The 19892-nt window shown below is 36.6% G+C and overlaps 1 protein-coding gene across 1 annotated transcript in view; it reads left to right on the top strand.

The window, feature by feature from the left end:
* Positions 1 to 19892, top strand: part of ft (cadherin-related tumor suppressor fat) — a 261828-nt gene that overhangs the window by 200671 nt on the left and 41265 nt on the right. The window contains exons 3-6 of the mRNA XM_036368505.2: positions 4282 to 4590; positions 11784 to 12017; positions 12948 to 13149; positions 16259 to 16560. Of these exons, the coding sequence (XP_036224398.2) occupies positions 4282 to 4590; positions 11784 to 12017; positions 12948 to 13149; positions 16259 to 16560 (1047 nt within the window). The remainder of the gene's footprint in view (positions 1 to 4281; positions 4591 to 11783; positions 12018 to 12947; positions 13150 to 16258; positions 16561 to 19892) is intronic.

Below are 19892 nucleotides of genomic sequence, written 5' to 3'. Positions count from 1 at the left end.
GCACAATTCCACAAATCATTCCTGCGCTGGCTTTAATTCAATTTGCATTGTTTTTGTGTTTGTTTTTTTTTTTTTTTTTTTGTGTTTGCACTGCGGCAATCACCTTACTCTAACGGCGTTGCTGACGCATGCGTATGCGGCAAGTGGGGAAGTGCGTAGCCTAATGAGTTTCTTCGCAGCTGTGCCTGGAATTCCCGAAAGCTGGCCACGCAGCACTAACGAAATAAAAAATGTTGCAGGTTTGCGATAAAAAAAAGCTGCTGCTACCACCCCAATGTTCGCGCGAGTGTCAGTGAAAATTAATAATAATAATCATATGCAATGCGAACTTAGCCGCGAGACAAGTTTTAATGTTTCGGCTGCCACCAATGCCACTGCTGCCAAACGCGGCGTTGTTGCGCCAAGTTGTTGCACCACTGCCGCCAGTGAAATGTGTATTCTGCCACTTTTTCATTTCAGCTCAAATTGTCGACTGCTGCTGCGGCGTCCGATGATGATGATGATGCAACGCTGTGGTATTTGCTGCTTGCTCATGCTGTGGCAAGTTGTTGCCACTGCTCCTAATGAATATCTTCCATTTTATTATTTTGCAAGTGGTAGCATGCAAATGTGTTTTTAATGATAAACGCTGCAAATGTTTCATGTGCTCGTCTACTCATCTGCTACATAGCAGAATTGCTAAGCTGCCAGCGCGCCGAGTCAAAGTGGCAAGCAAACAGCACATCCATTGCTGGCGCTGGTGCAGTGCGGCGACTGCTGCACTAGCATAAATGCGTAGATATTTGTCTTAGCGTGATAAAAAGCTAGGTGCGGCGGGTAGTCTATGCTGCAAATGAAAACTTTTGCAAATGTGATTTATGCAGCTTTCAAGCGATTTTTGCACGCAATCGTTCAATTGAATTGGCTTTAAATTGAAAGAGCGCGAAACTGTTGTGGCCGTGCGAAATATATTATTGCAAGTATAGAAAATAATCGTCAAATTGGAGGCGACAGTACTCCATTCGCATTCTTATAAATTACTAGAAGACTAGAAAAATTAAAGAAATAGCGAGGTTGGATCAGTTATTCTTCCCGTTGTCATAAATGGCTTGGTCTATCAACAGGTTTAAGGTGTCAAAATCAAGTTCCGTTTTTCAGCGCTTCCCATGTTGTGAGAGAAACTTTTTCAATTATCAAAAATCCCAGGGAGTCATAATATGTTGGAAAGTTTACCAAAAGTTTAGTAAACTTTTCACTTTTAAAAGCTCTTGTCTCAATGAGAAATTCTTATAGTAAACTCAGAAGTAAGAATACGAATAGAACTTTCTTTCAGATTCAACTGTTCCAGGTATTTAAAAAACACCGAATGTTGATTTACATTAGTTTTCACGCAAAAACTTGATTTTGATCGTTCATTTTGTATGCTAGATAATTAATATAGTGTTCCGCTCTAGAAAATATATTCAGGTTATCTTTAGAATAATCTATGCCGAATTTTGTGAAGATATCTTGTCAAACAAAAAAGTTTTTCATACAAGGTTTTTCATACCGACCCTTCAGTTTGTATGACAGCTATATGCTGTAGGAGTCCGATCTAGAAAAATTTTTCTGATATTTTAGCCTTGCTTTGAGCAACAATCCGTATTCAATTTAGTAAAGATATCTCTTCAAATAAAAAAGTTTTCCTACAAGAACTTAATTTTGATCGCTCAGGCTGTATGGCAGCTACATGTTGTAGTGGTCCTATCTAAATAATTTCTTGGAAAATTGCATCATTGTTTTATGCAATAATTCATACCAAATTACTTTATTCCGATCGTTCAGCTTATGTGACAGCTATATGCTATAGTAGTCCGATATCAGGCGTTCCGACGTATGAGCAGCTCCTTGGATAGAAAAGGACATATGCAAAATTTCTGAGCGATATCTCAAAAATATACGGACAGACGAACATACCTAAATCAAAAAGTATTCCTAACACTGATTTTATATATTCTATAAGGTATCCGATGTTTTCTTCTAGGGGTTACAAGCTTAGTGGCAAACCCAATATACTCTGCTCAGGGCATTATAAGAAAAACTAATTTGAACCAACCGATGTTTGGTGGGATTTCGACTTTCTATTTTTTAGTGTCGAACAAGACAACGAAAATCTTATATTAAAAAAATTCAAAAATAAATTTTTTATTCTTTTTCGAACTAAAATTAACAAATTTGTAAAAATAAGTGGCAACTACTTTTGGGATTAAACTAAATTTTGAGTGTACACAGAAATTATTATTGTATATTCAATTACGGTAATTTTTTTTTCGGTATTGGTAATTATAACTGAAAAAAGCATAAAAATCTAAGCTAACAAGTATTGCTGCACTGCCAGATGACTATTATTTTTCATTGTAAATATTTGTTATAATTTTCTAAACAAAATTAAGTCACTCAGCGATGAACTTTAGCAAAATATCAACTAATGTTTCGGTTGCTTATATGCATTATTACTTATGTACTTATGTACTTACACAAATACATATATACAATACATTAACATTATAAAGCAGAGTTGCATAACCGGTGAATTCAAGTCCAGCAAGTGGCTACGCCAAGCTTAAGTAGCATGAGTTAGTGTTTCACAGCAGCTACAAGTGTGTCACAACGCTTAGATTTATCAGTTGGTCAGTCTCAATGGCAAAGCACTGATGCAGTTGGCTTAGAGACAGCTTAACGTTACGACACAATTGACTAACGCACTCCGCTACTCCGCTTATTGTGCGGCGCTACTTCGGTTATTGCTATAGCCAAACATAAGCGGTTTGCGCAGCGGTTAGCCATGTACGCCTGCCGCACACAAAGCAGTTATTTCCTTTTCGAGCGAGCTTTGACTTGAAAAAGTCGTAATTATATGATTACTTCAATAACAATTTTCAACACAGAGTGAAACTTTTGCACTCGCCACAAGGCAGCGCATCTGCCACACAAATACTTAAACGTGGCAGTCGGAAGTAGGGAGTTGGCAGTTTGTGCTGCTCACGATTACGGCGCGCCTGATGCTTTAGCTGCCAAACTTACGCGCGCTGACTGCTTGATGCCGCCTGTAGGGTGTTTGCTGACCAGCCAGTCAGCCAGCCAGCGCTACAATAGGCACGCATGTTGTATGCCGCAGCCGGTAACTGCGCCAGCTACGCTTCTATTACTCCTTCTTTTTTTTTTTGTTAATTTTCTGTTTCGCAAACTGACTATTGTTGTTGTTGCGGCTTGCGCTCGTAGCGTGTATCTGGCATGTTGCACATCATCACGGCCATACTGTTGAGTACATTTTCACTTACATATGTATATACATAGTTAAGCTAGGCGTACGTTGCAGCTACATATATTTGCTTGTATGAAACTGTGTGTACGCATTGTTTAGACGAAGCTTTTTTTTGCGCCACAATTGTATTGGTTGTGATTTTATGGTTGATAGCAGCAGCAGCTCACCTTTTTGTAGCAGCGTTTAATTGAATTAAAAATGTAGCTGCCACTTGGTAAATGCTGTAAGTGTTGGCGTTGTTGCACTCGACTGCTACCAGCTACTTCTTGCTGTGTTCAGCAAAATTATTGTTGTTGCTATTATTGTAACATACAAGCGATTCATAGTGCAACGCAAACCCGCTCCGCCACACAACTACTTTACTTGCTTTACTTACAACTTCGGCATCTGTATCGCTTACTCACTCACACACTTCGCTTGCGACAATGCAACACTTGCGCGCGTGTTTGTATATATATATATGTGTGTGTGTGTGTGTGAAGGCATGTTTTCTGCCTGTTGCAACAACTAGAGGTTACTGCTGTTTAGCTGCTTTTTGTTCATCGCACTTGTAAAGCAATGTTATCGTTGCTGATGCTGCTGTTGTTCTCATTGTTTTTGTTGCCGCTGTTGTTGTTGCTGTTGTTGTTGCGATAAAATGCGTTAGTCGTACATGCAATATATGGTTATGATTACAATTAATTATTTTATTGAATTGTCATTATGGTGTCGGCTACTTCGCGCTTGCGCACTGCGAAGCACACTCATACAGCAACAAATAGTACTGGTACTTGTATGCGCCTATTAGTTATAACATATATGCCAATTCAGTTTATTAGCTTTGATAACGTGTTAATGCCACACTTAATAACGATTTACGTTTACAACTCGCCACAAATTAATTCAAACACAAGTTCACAAGTCCAATCTTAAGGCTCTTAAATTTGTTGTTATTTTATCATATTATTTTCATTTCTTGCGTTTATTTGCATTACTCAATTGTTTCATCTCACTTCCAGGTCACCGTCCGCGTGTTGGACAAGAACGATAGCCCGCCTGTATTTCGTGATACTCCGCTCTCTTTCAATGTCAGCGAAGACTTGGGCGCGGGTCATCACATAGCCACCATACGCGCTACGGATCCCGATACGCTGGGCTCGCTCACCTTTAGCCTGATTGGCGGTGGTGATGAGAAGTTTTTGCTGGAACCTGAGACCGGGCGGCTGTATTTGAAAGATGCGCTCGATCGTGAGTTGAAGGATAAATATGTGTTGCAGTTGCGTGTAGCGGATGGTGTGCAAAGTACCGATGCGACGGCAGACGTTTTGGTAAGTGGCTAAAGTTTGCAAAATAATATGAAATTTCATATTTTAACAATGCTTTTCATTTAAAAAGCTTTCTCTTTTTTCTTTTCGGTCTGATTATTTCGCTTTCTCAGTTACATTTCTATAATATTTATATTCTACTTTCGCGCATTTTTAATTTACAGTTAGATTTATAAGATATCCAAAAATTTTATATTTGACTATAATCTGATGCTTTCTTCTACGTGGAGCTTTTTGTGCTTTTTTTGAAACAAGAAAGAGTCTCGGTTTTACATGTTTCTTCTGCTTGAAGCTTTTTAAGCTTTTAGCGCTTTAAATAAATCCTTCCAAGTAAGCTCATATAATTTTCTTAAAACATCGAGGTACATACATTTCTTCTGAGTTTTTAATGAAAATTTCAAAGTAAGGCTCAAATAATTTGTTTACAGTTTCGAGATGTAAATTTTTCTTATTTTTGAACTTTTTTGAGCTTTTAGCGCTTTAAATCACACTTTCAAAGTAAACTCAAATAATATGTTTTAAGCATAGCGAGCTATAAACTTTTCTTATTTCTTCTTGAAGATTTTTAAACTTTTAATGCAACTTTCAAAGTATGGCTCAACAAATTTATATAGAGCCTCGAGGTATGAAATTCTCTTCTTGTTGGAGTTTTTAGATCTTTAAATTCACCTTCAAGGTTACCTCAAAAAATTTGCTTAAAAAATTAATGTATAATATTTTCTTCTTCTCGAAGCTTTTTGAACTTTTAATGAAACTTTCAAAGTGAGGCTCAAGAAACTTATACTAGAGTCTTGAGATATGAACTTTTCGATATATAGTAAGCTCAAATAATTTGCTCAAAATATCGAGCTATAAACTTTTCTTCTACATGGAGCTTTTTGAGCTTTTAATGCAAATTTCAAATTAAGGCTCAAATAATTTATATAGAGTCTCGATACATAAACTTTTCTTCTTCTTGCAGCTTTTAGCGCTTTAAATCAATCCTTTAAAGTAAGCTCAAATTATTCGCTTAAAATATCGAGGAATGAACTTTTCTTTTTCTTGAAGCTTTCTGAGATTTTAATGATACATTTAATATAAAGTTGAAATAATTTATTTAAAGTCGCAAGATATGAACTTTGCTTTTCCTTTGAGCATTTTGAACTTTTAGATTATAAAATCGAACTGTCTAAATAATTTATTTAGAATCCTGAGTTATAAAACTTTCTTTTTCTTGTGCCTTTTGCGCTTTTAATGCAATTTTCAAAGTGAGGCTAAAATAATTTATTTAGAATATCGAAACATAAACTTTTCTTCTGCTTGGAGCTTTTTGAGCTTTAAATAAAAGTTTCATAAAACGCTCAAATAATTTGTTTAGAATCTCGAGGTGTTAACGTCGAGTTATTAATTTAAAAATCATAAACATAAAGATTCAATATCTTGCAAGAATTTTTCGAATTTATAGCACAATTTTTGGCAGTGCTTTGTACAGATTTTCGTGTTCGATATTTGTTACACCTCGACTTCAGTGCAAAACAAACTGCCTTTTGTGCCTTTTTACTTCCTTGAGATTTGCTTTTTCTTATTTACTTAGCTTTTTTTTTGTTATAGCTGCTTGTATATAGTGAGCGTTTCTTGTTGTTTGTTTTTTGTTTTTGTTTGGTTTTTATTTTTGCATTTTGTATTTCACTTTTCTTTGAGGGGGTAATTTGATGCCTCGCAACGTGTTAAATAAAAACGCCTCAATGATTACTTGAATGCGCTTCCCTTTTATTTAACACCAGTGCAATAGCTTCGATCTATATGTGCGATGCTATGTCCTATGTTAAGCAACGGCATGTAAACACATACCTAAACCTTGCTTATAGTTAGTTACGGAATTTTTGTACGAAAAATCGAAAGCGAGCAACAAGCAACAATAAATAAGAAACCAAAACGAATGGAAAAAGAGTAAAGCCAACGATCCGATATTTGCCTCTTGGCGGCAAACTTGGAATACTACGTCGCTGGCGCTGCTCATGGACAAAAAGGCGTCGTGGAAGAGAGGCAGGCGGTGTGAACAGTAAAGTGAGAATGTCGTAGCATTTTTGTTATAGAACTTGAGCTCTTTTTAAAGACGCCAAAAGGAAAAGGTTGAAAAATGTGATTCGGCGATAAAATCAGAATATGGATTACAAAACGATAGCAACAACAAATGCTCCAAGCCAAACTAAACCAAAATAATAGAGCGAAAGCAAATGATGAATAAAGCAAACTTGGTCCTTTCTAATAAAGTTGAAGCAAGGGAATTATAGTAAATATATGTATGTGTGTATCTCAGATGCATAATTCCAGGAACATTATGACAGTTGTTTTTGTAGCATATTGGCTACACTTCTGTTGGTACGTTTATTTTGTTAGTAAAGGAAATGTAGATATGTAAGTTCAGTATTTCATTATCATGTTCCGCTGTGTCAAAAACATTTTAAATTGCACTCATTTTATTCCGTTATCCCGCTCTCACAACCATGAAATGAATCTTGGCTGAATTTGCTCACTTTGACAAAATGTTTGAACGAACTCCTTACATAATTCGCAGCTCTTTTGTTGCGTCGCTTTCCTTACTATATACCTGCCATATATGTTGTTGTAGCTTCTGTGACGTTGAAGTGGTGCCTACTGAAGTGTTTATAACACGTTCACATTGGCATATCATCATCATATTACAAATTCCCGTAACGCCAACATGCATACACTAACAAAAATAGTAAGTACTTCGTTGAAGCATGAAATGTGAAAATATGTGTAAATTTGGTGTTATAAAGAAGATTTCCACAAATTTTTCTACGAACAACTTAAAGTGAGTCCTAGGTTTTGATTTATCCAGCACAGTAATAAACTTGTCTTCTTCGTTGTTTCAGCACCAAATAATTTATATCACACAGCTGTAACTTTAAAATTTTCTGAAATTCGTACAGACGAATATCCATAATTTTTGAATAAATCTAAAAAATGTTTCGAAGTAGCTTTGTAGAAGAGAGAAGTTCTCTTGAGACTATACGTTGTGCAGTTCCTGTCATTAATCGCATTTCCGTTTGTTCTCACTTTTGAATTGTAATTAGTTAGTTCAGTAAGAGTTGATTATGCTCTTTTCGAAAACTATAGAACGTTCAACCTACAGTTTTTATTAATAAAACTAGTATTCGTCTCGTTAATTAGGATTCAATGTCAATGGACTTGCTCAACTGCTCTCGAATAAGTTTTCACTATACAAGTAATGATTTTTAACTTTATGAAGTCGCACTAATGCATGTTTAGAAAAACTCAACAAACCTCGTAATATCTTTGAGAGCTTAAAAACTTTTCTAAAAGCACTAAAGACCTTTTTGTGTTGAATTTTTATACCCTAAACAGGGTATATTAGGTTAGCCACGAAGTTTGTAACACCCAGAGAGAAGCTTTCTTTCTTTCCGTTTTTGAGATATCAATGTGAAATTTTGCACAAAACCCCACAAAACCTCAAAAAGTTGCACATTTGTCGGAACCACCGATATCGGACCACTTTTGCTTAGAGCTGCCATACAAACTGAACGATGGGAACCAAGTTCTTGTATGGAAAACTTTTTAATTTGTGGAGATATCGTCAAGAAATTTGGCATTAATTATTGCCTAAGACAATGATAAAATCTCCGAAGAAATTCTTCAGATCAGATCACTATAGCATAAAGCTGCCATACAAACTGAACGATGTGAACCAAGTTCTTATATGGAAAACTTTTTAATTTGAGGAGATATCGTCACAAAATTTGGCATTAATTATTGCCTAAGACAATGGTAAAATCTCCAAAGAAATTGTTCAGATCGGATCACAATAGCATATAGTATAGTATCAAAATATAGTATTTGTAAGAAATGTTTTGTATATGTGAATGGTATTATAGCATCGGTGTAACCGAAGTTAACTTTTTTTCTTGTTCATATATGAATTGCGACATTCGAGGATTTCTTTGAAACTCATTATTATCTACTATAAATTCTATTAGCTTGCCTTTTAAATTTCTATACTAAATTTCTTGTGAACTGCGTGTTTTCTTTTTTCGGTTACACTGAAACCTTTCCAGTCAACCAGCGTTATGAAACGTGCAATATCTTTTATAGAATAGCACTTGTTGAAAATTTCGCACGGAACCCTAAAACATGCCAAGGAATTCCAGCAATTCGCACCTTTTCTAGCAAATCGTTCGCCTTTTATATTTCGCTAAAATTCATGCGCTCAGCTTAGCTGCTCTTTGACTTTGTATAGCGCGCCTCTGTTACCGACCAGGTTAGGGCATCCCTGTCGCATGTGACCAACATGGTCATCTATGTTGCACATATGTATATACATATATTGGTTTGCAACATGGCTGCGCCGAACACCTTATACGTGCAAGTGTGCAACAACAACATGTCAACCATAAATATACACATCAGCTGCCTGCACTAGAGTGTAGAGTGTAGACTCGAGGCAGCGCGCTTGAATGGCTAACTTATTGGCCAAGCGACACGTCGCCCAACCAACTGCCGGTTTATGCTCAGACTGAACAGCAGCACAGCTTTATAAAAACAAAGTATAAGGAACATTGTGACATTGCTGTCCGTTGCTGTGCTCTCTTGTTGCCGCTTTTAATTTTCAAGGTCTCCACATCACTTAAAAGCAAGATTATTCTTCCCTTAAGTGATGCGCTGTGACACAGTAAAAGTCACTGCATTATGAAGACACCTTCAAAACGTTGTTTTTTTTTTTGCACTTGCAACTATGATCGCATGTCTGCATGTCTATGTGTCTGTATTGGTATCTTCACAAGCAGTAGCTGTCTGCCAGCCAAGCTGAGTTGACAATTTGTCCTCCTAGTGGAAACTAGCTAGCGTTGCGCGTCAAATGCATCTCTGCAATCTCACACGTTTGTGTGCCTGTGTGTGTGTGTGTGTTTGCATAGTGGCAAGTAATTATTGTACAATATATGTGTGTTAATAATTTGCCATGTCCGGCAGCACAACGACACAGCGTGCCATAAGCGTTGTCCAGCTGAAGTGGCTGCACTTATAAACCTTTAAAAATGCCAATATTTTTTCTCTCCTCGCCTTAGCATGGAAATATTTGCAAGCACCGGCATGCATACTACATATCAATAAATGTACTCGTATAAAGTAATGGCAGTAAGTGTAATGCATTCGCAGCGACAAAAGTAAAATTTAAAATTTATTTGCCACCATTGAATGACACGAACTGCGACGTAGACGGCGGCAGCGTTTTTATTATACCTTACCTACTTATTTAACACTTTTGTATTGCCGCCGTTGTCTGCAATCGCTGGCAAATACAACAACAACAACAACAAAATATATTAAGGTCGCTTTATTCACACTTTGCAGGCCATTTTGTGGAATTACAGACGATCGGTGACAGCAGGAGGTGAGCAGGAGCAGTTGAAAAGGCAACCGAAGTGCTTTTTCTGCTATTTTTGGGAAACGAGATTTTTAATGCGAACAATTAATTTGCTGATGCTGATTTAAAATTTTTTTTATATTTTATTTCTTTTTTTTTTGCAGTGTAATTTTGCATTCCCTTAGTGTCCCTATTTATACACATTTATATGTATGAGTACATATGCGTACGTACTTCATATGTGTTTGTTTTTGGTGTATTTTAATAAAGCGTCATACTTGTCAGACGCCTCTCAACAGCGTGTACACATGTCGATCCTTCGCCAGTCCAGCACACACATATATATACATGCATAGACACATACATTGACAAATATATATGTTTATATGCATATATGATTACATATTTATACTTTACTTGTGCACGGAACACCGATATACACTGTGGAATACAACGATACATATATGGATATGTGCGTGTGCTAATATTGGTGTTTGCATTATGGAGCTTTCCATCTCTCTTCACTGTGTGTCTGTATGTCTGTACCTACATATACATATAGGTGGTATGTAGCCTGTACTTATTTGTGCGCCAGTTTTCTGCCTGTTGGCCTCCTGCAGGGCTGTCTCCAGTGCATTCGTGATATGAATAAGAACTGACAGCTGTTTCCACCTTTTAAACGCATTTAAATGCATCGGATGATATTAAAACAAAAAAAACAACAATTAAAGTTAAAATAAAATTATCAAAAGCAAAATTAAAATGCATTTGCGTAGAATGTGCCAGACGCAGAAATAAAAATAATAAATATATAAAATATATAAAAAAAAAAAAAATATATATATATATATATATAAACACAAAAAACAAGAAAAAGCGTTAACTTCGGTTGCACCGAAGCTAGAATACCCTTCACAAGCACATGTTTTATAGCACAAAAGAGTATAAAAAGATCTTAATTCTGATTATGATCGTTCAGTTTGTATAGCAGCTAAATGTTATAGTGTTCCGATCTAAAAAATTTTTTCAGATGTTGTAGCGTTGCCCTGGAAAATAATCCACGCCAAGTTTCGTGACGATATCGCGTCAAATGAAAAAGTTTTTCATACAAGATTTTAATTACAATCGTTCAGTTTGTATGGCAGCTATATGCTATAGTGGTCTGATATCAGCGGTTTGACAAATAAGCAGCTTCCTGGTGGGAAAGGGCGTGCGCAGAATTTCAAATCGATGTCTTATAAACTGAGTGACGAGTTCACATATACACAGATGGACAGAAGGGCATAGCAAAATGGACTCAGCTCGTCACGCTGATAATTTATATAAATATTTTGCAGGGTTTCTGACATTTAGATGTTAAAAGGATTGTGGCAAACTTACAGGGCATATTAAGAATCAGCGTATAATAAAATATATAGAAAGAATATAATACATACTAATAACCAAAAAAACTGAGAAAGATTTGAATTTTTTTCATTTTCAATGGTAACATACTATAATTTTATACTTTGCTAAGCCCACTTCTCAAAAAATATTTTAATTTTATGCAAACATATCAAAATGCTTGATTTCCATTATTTTGCTTTTTTATTATTTTATTTCTTTTTACTTTGCAAGTTTTGAGTTATCAACTTATCAGCTTCTATTGCTCACTTTGAACTCCAAACAAAATGACTTTTAGTATCACTAACCCTGTAAATGAAAAAAAAGTTTCATTTATTATTTTATTTGATTGCATATTTTATTGCGCACTTTATTTTATATACACACTCTTAACATATATTTGTATCGCTTCTTTTTCACCCTACAGGTCACTGACACCAATGATAATCCACCGATTTTCGATGAACCTGTTTACTCTTTTGACATACCGGAAAACGCCCCACGTGGCTATCAAGTTGGAATTATCGCCGCCACCGATCCGGATTTGGGCGATAATGCGCTCGTTTCATATACCGTGATCTCGGATTGGGCCAATGATGTATTTAGTTTGAATCCACAAACGGGCGTATTCACACTGACAGCCCGTTTGGATTATGAAGAGGTGAGTGATGTGACGATAATAAGTTTTTGGAAAGTTGAAAATGAGTTTGTGAGTTTCGATGCAATGCAGTACGGTTAGCTATTTGCTACAGTGTGAAACAAGGAATTAAAAAAACAACCGTTGGCTTTAATTTTTCGTAATACGCTCGTTTAATATGCTTGCTGAATATTCATCAATTTTAAATTTTATTTCCAATTGTATATTAATTAGAATGAACAGCTATCATAGTGTATTGGTTAGAGGGGCCCATAATCACTAATTAAAGTCAAGGTTCGATTTTTTGCTTCGTTCAATAATAAGAAAAACTTTAAGCAGCCGTCGTACTCGGTAGACAATAGCAAATCGCCGATTTTATTTATAACATGTAAAGCTTTTCAAAATTATTTTCTTACAAAAAATTAAAGAAACCCAGTTAATTATGGGATAATAAAGTTCTGAATAAGTGTTTGCTTTACTACTTCGCGCCTAAAGGAAATATTTTGCATATGGTTATCAAAACAAATAAAGTGTTGGTAAATGGTTTTATTAGTGAAGTTTCGCACCTTAAAGCTTACACTAAAGCTGCCTAAATTGCAGTAGTAAATAAATATAAACGTTTTTAAAGCAAAATTGTATACATATTAAATAACAGTTAATGATAGTCTGATAAAGTTCAGAATGAGTTTTTGCTTTAACACTTCGCTCCTAAAGGTAGGCAATATTTTGCATATGGTTATCAAACCAAATAAAGTGTTGGTGAATAGATTATTTAGTGAAGTTTTACATCTTAAAGCTTACACTAAAGCATCCGAGGCTCTTTCTAAATTTCAGTAATACAATTTTATAATATATATTTATTAAAATATGTAATATATGTTTAATATTTCAATTTATATAAATGTAAATATTTGCTGCTTCTGTTTTTCAAATTACGATTTTCTTTTCATATAGGTGCAACATTATATTCTTGTGGTGCAGGCACAAGATAATGGACATCCCAGTCTCTCCACCACATTGACTGTGTACTGCAATGTGTTGGATTTGAATGATAATGCGCCCATCTTCGATCCGATGAGCTATTCGAATGAGATCTATGAGAATGTATCGATTGGCACACCGATTGTAACGGTTACGGCGACAGATATTGACTCAGGTAAGCAAGAAAAGCGCAATTATAGCTTTAAAACAACAAATTTGACAATTACACTAGCAAAGTGTTGAAATTTGTTACTTCTTCAAAAATCATATGTTAGCATTTATGCGTTTAATGTCGCTGTTTAGTTCTCCTAAAATTATTATAATCACGTGTTTACTCCCGCTGCGAGGCACCCACTCGCTGGCGCTGCGCACTCGCTTACTTTCTTGCCTTTATTATTCTACACAAGACTTGCCACACTTAGCAACACGAAATATTACTGGCGCATTAAAAACGTTCTTCACCTATTGACCCACTAAACGGCGGTGCTTTAAGTGTTTCCGAGTTGCCGAGTTGCCATTTATGCTTGTAGTAAAAATAAATATCATTATAGCTCATAACCGGCATAATACAAAACTACCATGTCAAAAGCTGTGCAACACAAAAATAAAATAAACGTAAAAAACGGCACTAAAACGGCAGCAGCAGCGCAACAAAAGTGCGCAGAAAAATGAGCATCTCACGATTTATGACTGACACCTTTCCACGGCTTCTGTTTGCGCCTTCGTATGTGTGTTTGTCTAACGCGGCTCGAGCCAGCAGCACAGCATTCATTAGCTTCTCTGCTAGTACTGCTTTTCGCCAATTTTATTTATTGTGCCAAATTAAGCTAGGAATGTCGACGGCGTTGGTGGCAACAGGATTAACAAAACTAATGGCAGAAAATGAAACCAAATCAAAATGGAAAAAATTTCAGTTTGAATAACAATTTTTAAAGGTGCGGGCGAAAACCGCACACATTTTTATGGATTTCTATTACTTTTTGTTTTAACAGAAAAAAGAATTCGAAGTTATTTTTACTAGGTTACTTTTGGTACAGGGTGTTCCATGGAAATATAAAACTATTAAGAAAACATACGTGAAACATAACATGCTTAAGTGGCTATCTCTGCTAATTTCGTATTATTTCTTTTTCCAAATATCTTGACAACGATGTCTGCCGGCGACTGACGAATTACTCGCCTTTATTTGTTTTAAGAACTTGAATATATATCCAGAATGGCGTTGCGAATATTAAATTTCAAAGAAAACAAACAAAAACGTTAACTTCGGCTGCATCAAAGTTATAATACCCTTCACAAGTGCATTTTTTATTATATAAGAAGGTATAAAAAGATCCTTATTCTGAAATGGATCGGTCAGCTTAAATGGCAACTATATGCTAAAGTTGTATGATCTAAACAATTTCTTCGGAGATTTTAGCGATGCTTTGGATAATAATCTCTGCAAAATTTCTTGAAGGCGGTATCTGAAAAAGTGGTCAAATGAAAAAGTTTTCAGCAGCTTTATGCTATAGTGATCTGATATCAGCGGTTCCAACAAATGAGCAGCTCCTTTGTGAGAAAAGGACGTGTACAAAATTTTAAGACGATATACCCTGGACAAGGTATAAATATGACAATAATACCACCTCCTAAAATCGCCCTTATGAAAGCAAGTTTTAGCAGTAAAGGCTTCATTCTAAATACGGGATTCTTCAGTTTTACGATAACAGACTGACTCTCAGTGAAGCTTTCTATCTGGAAAGTACAGCAAAATATAGTCGTAAGGAAATTCTAAATGGAACACCCTATATTTCGAAACACATTTATGGTAGGAAAAGCGTCAAGTTTTACATAAAAAATTTATTTGAAGAAATATTTTTGATGAACTGAATTATTGCTGTCTTCTCTTCTGTAAACTAAATATAAAAGGGTTTAGTTATCAAGTCCCAGCTATATTATTAAAACCTCTTTTCCAAAAGCCTACGTCGCCTTCTCTTTGAAAAACCATAGTAGTTGGTTACCGTTTTAAATCAAATCATAATTTATCACAATAAAAAATGGCAAAATGAGCTGTCAAAAAAAAAAAAAATCGGGGCAACAACAGTGCGCTGATGCTGGGTGATTGTTGAAGAGCAGAAAGACAACAGTCAGCGTAGAAAGTATGATTATCAGTAGTAGTAGTAGTAGAAGGAATACTAACAGACGAATAGCGTGATGGGTTGCGCGATAAAGTTTGCCTGGCAGTCGAAGGCTGCAATGCCATGACTTTTGATGCCTTCAAATACTACAAACACAATACGCTGTGTGCCTATATAAATACATGCATATGTAAGTATGTATGCCATGGCACATTTATGATTTTTGAGTGGGTGCCAGCAGATTTGCTAACCAAAAGCAGTAAGCCACATGGTTGCATGCACCAAAAAGGCAAGCAGACATAAAAGGAGGCAATAAAAGGAGTCAGTAAGTCAACGCGGCACAGTTATGATTACAAGTTAGCTATAGCTGAAATGACGTTAGATCGAAGGCGAGTGAGCGCAGGCAAATAAGAAAACATGATGGTGCACACACACACAAACACACACACACACACACGAGCGCGCAGCCGAAGTTAACTTCAATTTAAAAAAGGCGTCATAATTTTCACCAAATTATCAGCTGCTGCACTTACCGCAGAATTCAATTTTTTCGCTTGGCTTGGTTGAGGTGAGGAAGTGTGGCGCATTGCGCAAAGCTTGTTGCAAGAGTGAAAATATAAGAGAATATAAAAATACCACAAAATATTAGTAGCAGATCGGCAGCTGCTGTTGCAAAGCAGCGCATTTCGAAATTACGGTGAAAATCGCACGCTGCAGGAGCACAGACAAAAGGAAAGTTTGATGCTTGCGCATTGCAAATAATTTATAATTTTAGCCACAGTAATAATATGCGCGCGCTGCAACAAAAACAATAACAGCAAGTGATGTTTGCTAGGTTAGGTTACAAAATAGCTACAAGTCAGCGCCTTGCCTGGCATGCCGCAAACAGTGCGACAGCAACAATTTTTGCCGCTACTGACGAGCTAAGTAGACAGCTAACCAGCCAGCCGAAAGCGCGTTCGTATTTGTATTCATGTATGTGTCGTGGTGTAGCTATTGGCGAACGCGCAATCGACAACAGTAGTCGCTCTGCGGCTGCGCTTACATTTTGTTGCATTGTGTTTCTTTTTTTTTTCTTGTTGTTTTAGTGTTTAGATTTTTTCCAATATTTTATTATATCAACTAACTTTTTTTTCTGCATTTTCATTTTTCCACTCCATCAAGGCGATAACGGGCGCATCGAGTACGCGATTACGTCGGGCGATGATAATAACGACTTTGAAATTGCTGCCAACGGTACGATACGTACACGCCGTGAACTTGATCGAGAAACGAAAAGTTCATACAATTTAATTGTAACCGCAAGAGATTGCGCTCAAGAATTTCCAACAACAAGCACAACAACAAATGCATACCACGAAGGCGCCTTCGTGCAGCAGCAACAACAACAGCGACGTCAACGGCAACACCGGCAGCAACAATATGTAGAGCAACAACCGCAACAGCGTCTATCATCAACAGTACAGGTAATTTGCATGCAATAGAATGGAATAGAGAAATAATATGCTACGATGTGCAATCACTTCCTCAACAACAACACCCATGTACCTACCCTATATATATGTAGACGAGTATCTATGTGTTAATAGAAGCAGAAATTTGATTTTTGCAACAAATTTTAGCCCACTGCCCATAGCAGCGCTTCGGCGTGCATGTATGTGTGCTTTTAATTGGTGCGCATCTTGCGCGAATTGGCGCGCAGCACATCGTTACCGATAGCAGGCCTTCCGCATGCGCCAACGTAGTGGCCACGCGGCCATGCCGTTGGGCTGTTGTTGTGCTGATGATCTGTTAAATACGCGCTGCTATGCAGTTATGGCCGGTGGGAAAATATTGCATAAGCGCGTGGGTAAATGAGGCGACTTGAGCTGTTTGCATTAAAGAGCTGTGGCAAATAGAAGAAAATCTTTATAGGATTAGCGTTGTAGGAAATTATGCCTAGGGCGTCAGAGTTTATTGTGAGAGATAACTGCTAAAATCTTTCAATGCAATCACAGTTGCATAACTTGTAGTTGTATAAAATACGCCTTTTTGTCGAAAATCGATTTTAGTAATGAAGTTAGTTTACTATCGATATTTCCATTATGCTGCGGTTTTCGCGAATACCTTTACACTGACGCTAAATATCATACTAAGTGTCATTCGGTTGAGGTTTGAGTACAGTAATAAGACACTGGCACAAAATGCGGAGAATATCATGACCGGGTAGGCAATGCGAAGCTTCATTCAAACAATTTTTTCTTCATGAACGATTTAACCAATTTCTCATGTCCTCTTCAACTGTCTGTCAATTATCTTGATCAACTTTATTTTTCGGTCATCCAATTCCCATTCTGTGGATCTTTTTGATATTTTCGTTCGCAACCGCCTCTTTTTGATGTCCAATGGGTGTATGGTTTTCGATATATATTCGGATATATATGACATGTATGAATTTTGCACACCACCAGCAAATGGTTGTATCGTGTGACGCAAAGCCAGAATGACACTTATGAATTCATCATTTTTTCCTTGCAGTTTGCCACGAAGTTCGTAATACCCAGAAGGAAGCGTCGGAGACCCTATAGAATACATATATAAAACATCAGCGTGACGAGATAACTCGATTTAGCCATGTCCGTCCGTCCATCTGTATATATACGAACTAGTCTCTCAGTTTTTGAGATATCAATCTGAAATTTTGCACCCACCCTTTTCAAACCAAGAAGATGCACACATATCAGAACCGCCGATATCGGTTCACTATAGCATATCGCTGCCATACAAAATCAAGTCCTTGTATGGAACAATTTTTTATTTGAAAAGATATCTTCACCAAATTTGTCATGTATTATTGTGCAAAGCAACGGTATAGGCTCCGTAGAAATTGTTCAGATCGGACCACTATAGCATATAGCTGCTATATAAACTGACCGATCAAAATCAAGTTGAACTCAATTGTATTTTTGAATGGTATTATAACTTCGGTGCAACCAAAGTTAACATTTTTTTTTTCTTTTTTATTAATATGCTTAAACTGGAAAATGATACAAGACCTTTTTGAAGCTTAAGTCTAAAAACATGGACTATATATAGGCTACATTGACTGCTTCTCATAGAAATTACGAATATTTCTTCTTACTGTAAACATCCGGAGAAAATTCGGTGCCAAAAACATTACTTTTATGCTAAACAAAGTCAAAACTAAAATAATATTGAATCGAATTTTCAAAAATGATTCACGAACCTGGAGCTCCACGAAAAACTGATGTCCGACGTTATATACTGAAAAAGGTGAAATACTTACGATTTCTTATTTCTGAAAAATATTTGTCTTGCCGTTCACCAATACTACACCTGCATTTTGGTCAGCCATCGAGCAGTTTTTGCTAAGTACCTTCTTGCAGGAACTTGAGCAACAAATTTCACCAGCGGCACACACAAACCATACATATAAGTAGAAACATACACATCTCGTAAATTCCGCTGCATCTTTGAGTGTACCAAATTAACACACATAATAAATGTATTTTGATAATAAAAGTGCGAATGCTGCTTATCATTGAAAATGCCAGCAAACACACACATATACACATATATACACACTTGCGCGCGCATAAATTTCTTAATGCTTTTTGGGCAGCTTTAAGTCCCTTAGCATTGCTTGCACTCGCATTCCCCATCCTTGTTGCGCAGCATAGCTTCCATATCCTTCTTGCCCCGCGCACAGCATGAGTTATTCGCATTCGTACAGTTGTACATATTCACAGTTATCAGTTAATTAAAGTCATTCTTTACATTGAGCTGCATGTGCTCGCGCGGCTACGTTTCCGAAACACTCTTTACGAATGTGTAAGCGAAACAGCACGACTTACCTTCACCCATTGCATCGTACAGATGAGTGGCTGTAAACCTTTTGATTGTTGCTGTTGTTAGTTTTGCTGCTGCTGCTTGGCGCATTGTAACAAATTTCAAGTTTATCTTTTTTATTGCTGTAATTTATTTAAATTTTACAGCTGATACCGTTGCCAAAACCAACAACAAGCAATGCGGAAAAATCGGAATAAGAACGCAAGAGAAAAATCACTTTGCACTGCACTCACTTAAAGTGGGCAAAGTGAGTGGTATCAAATAAATATTTATGTACACCACCAACAATATATACATATACTTACGAGTATATATAATATATAAATATATATATTTACAGAAGGTAAATGTAGAGTACGAGCGTGTTCGCTGCAAGAAAGGTGAAATATTATTTCGTGTTTGTGCGTGTGTATGCAATAACTTGCAACATTCGAATTCAGCCATGTTGTATGTTTCGTTTCGAATCTAATGGTGGCGTATAGTATAGTGGAGTGTCTTGTGGTCACAGCTGCACTTCTTTTTTCACTAAGATACTGCCTTTGAAAGTGTCGGAACTAGTGATATCGGACTATTATAGCATATAGCTGCCGTACAAACTGACTGAGCAAGAACAAATTCTTGCATTGAAAACCTTTTTTAACAAGATATCTTCACGAAATTTGGCATGCGTTATTGTTCAAGACAACGCTTTCCTCCAGCGAATTCTCACCATCCACATATTCCTAGTCCCTGAAAGCTTTCTTTCAAGAATAAGACCTAGATATTTTACCTTTTCCACAGATCGAAGATGTGAGTCTCCGTACGAGGAGGTAGGCAAGTTCTTCTGGTAAATAACTCCATTTCAGTTTCACTTGGGTTGACGGCTAAGTCGCTTCTATTTAGAAATGTTCCTTTAATTATAAGAGCAATGTTCCTTTAGTATTAAGAGTGACAGCCTCGTTCCTCAAGT

The sequence above is a fragment of the Bactrocera oleae genome, chromosome 3 (genome assembly GCF_042242935.1).
Source record: "Bactrocera oleae isolate idBacOlea1 chromosome 3, idBacOlea1, whole genome shotgun sequence".
Lineage (NCBI taxonomy): Eukaryota > Metazoa > Arthropoda > Insecta > Diptera > Tephritidae > Bactrocera > Bactrocera oleae.
This window is presented reverse-complemented; position numbering and strand designations above follow the sequence as displayed.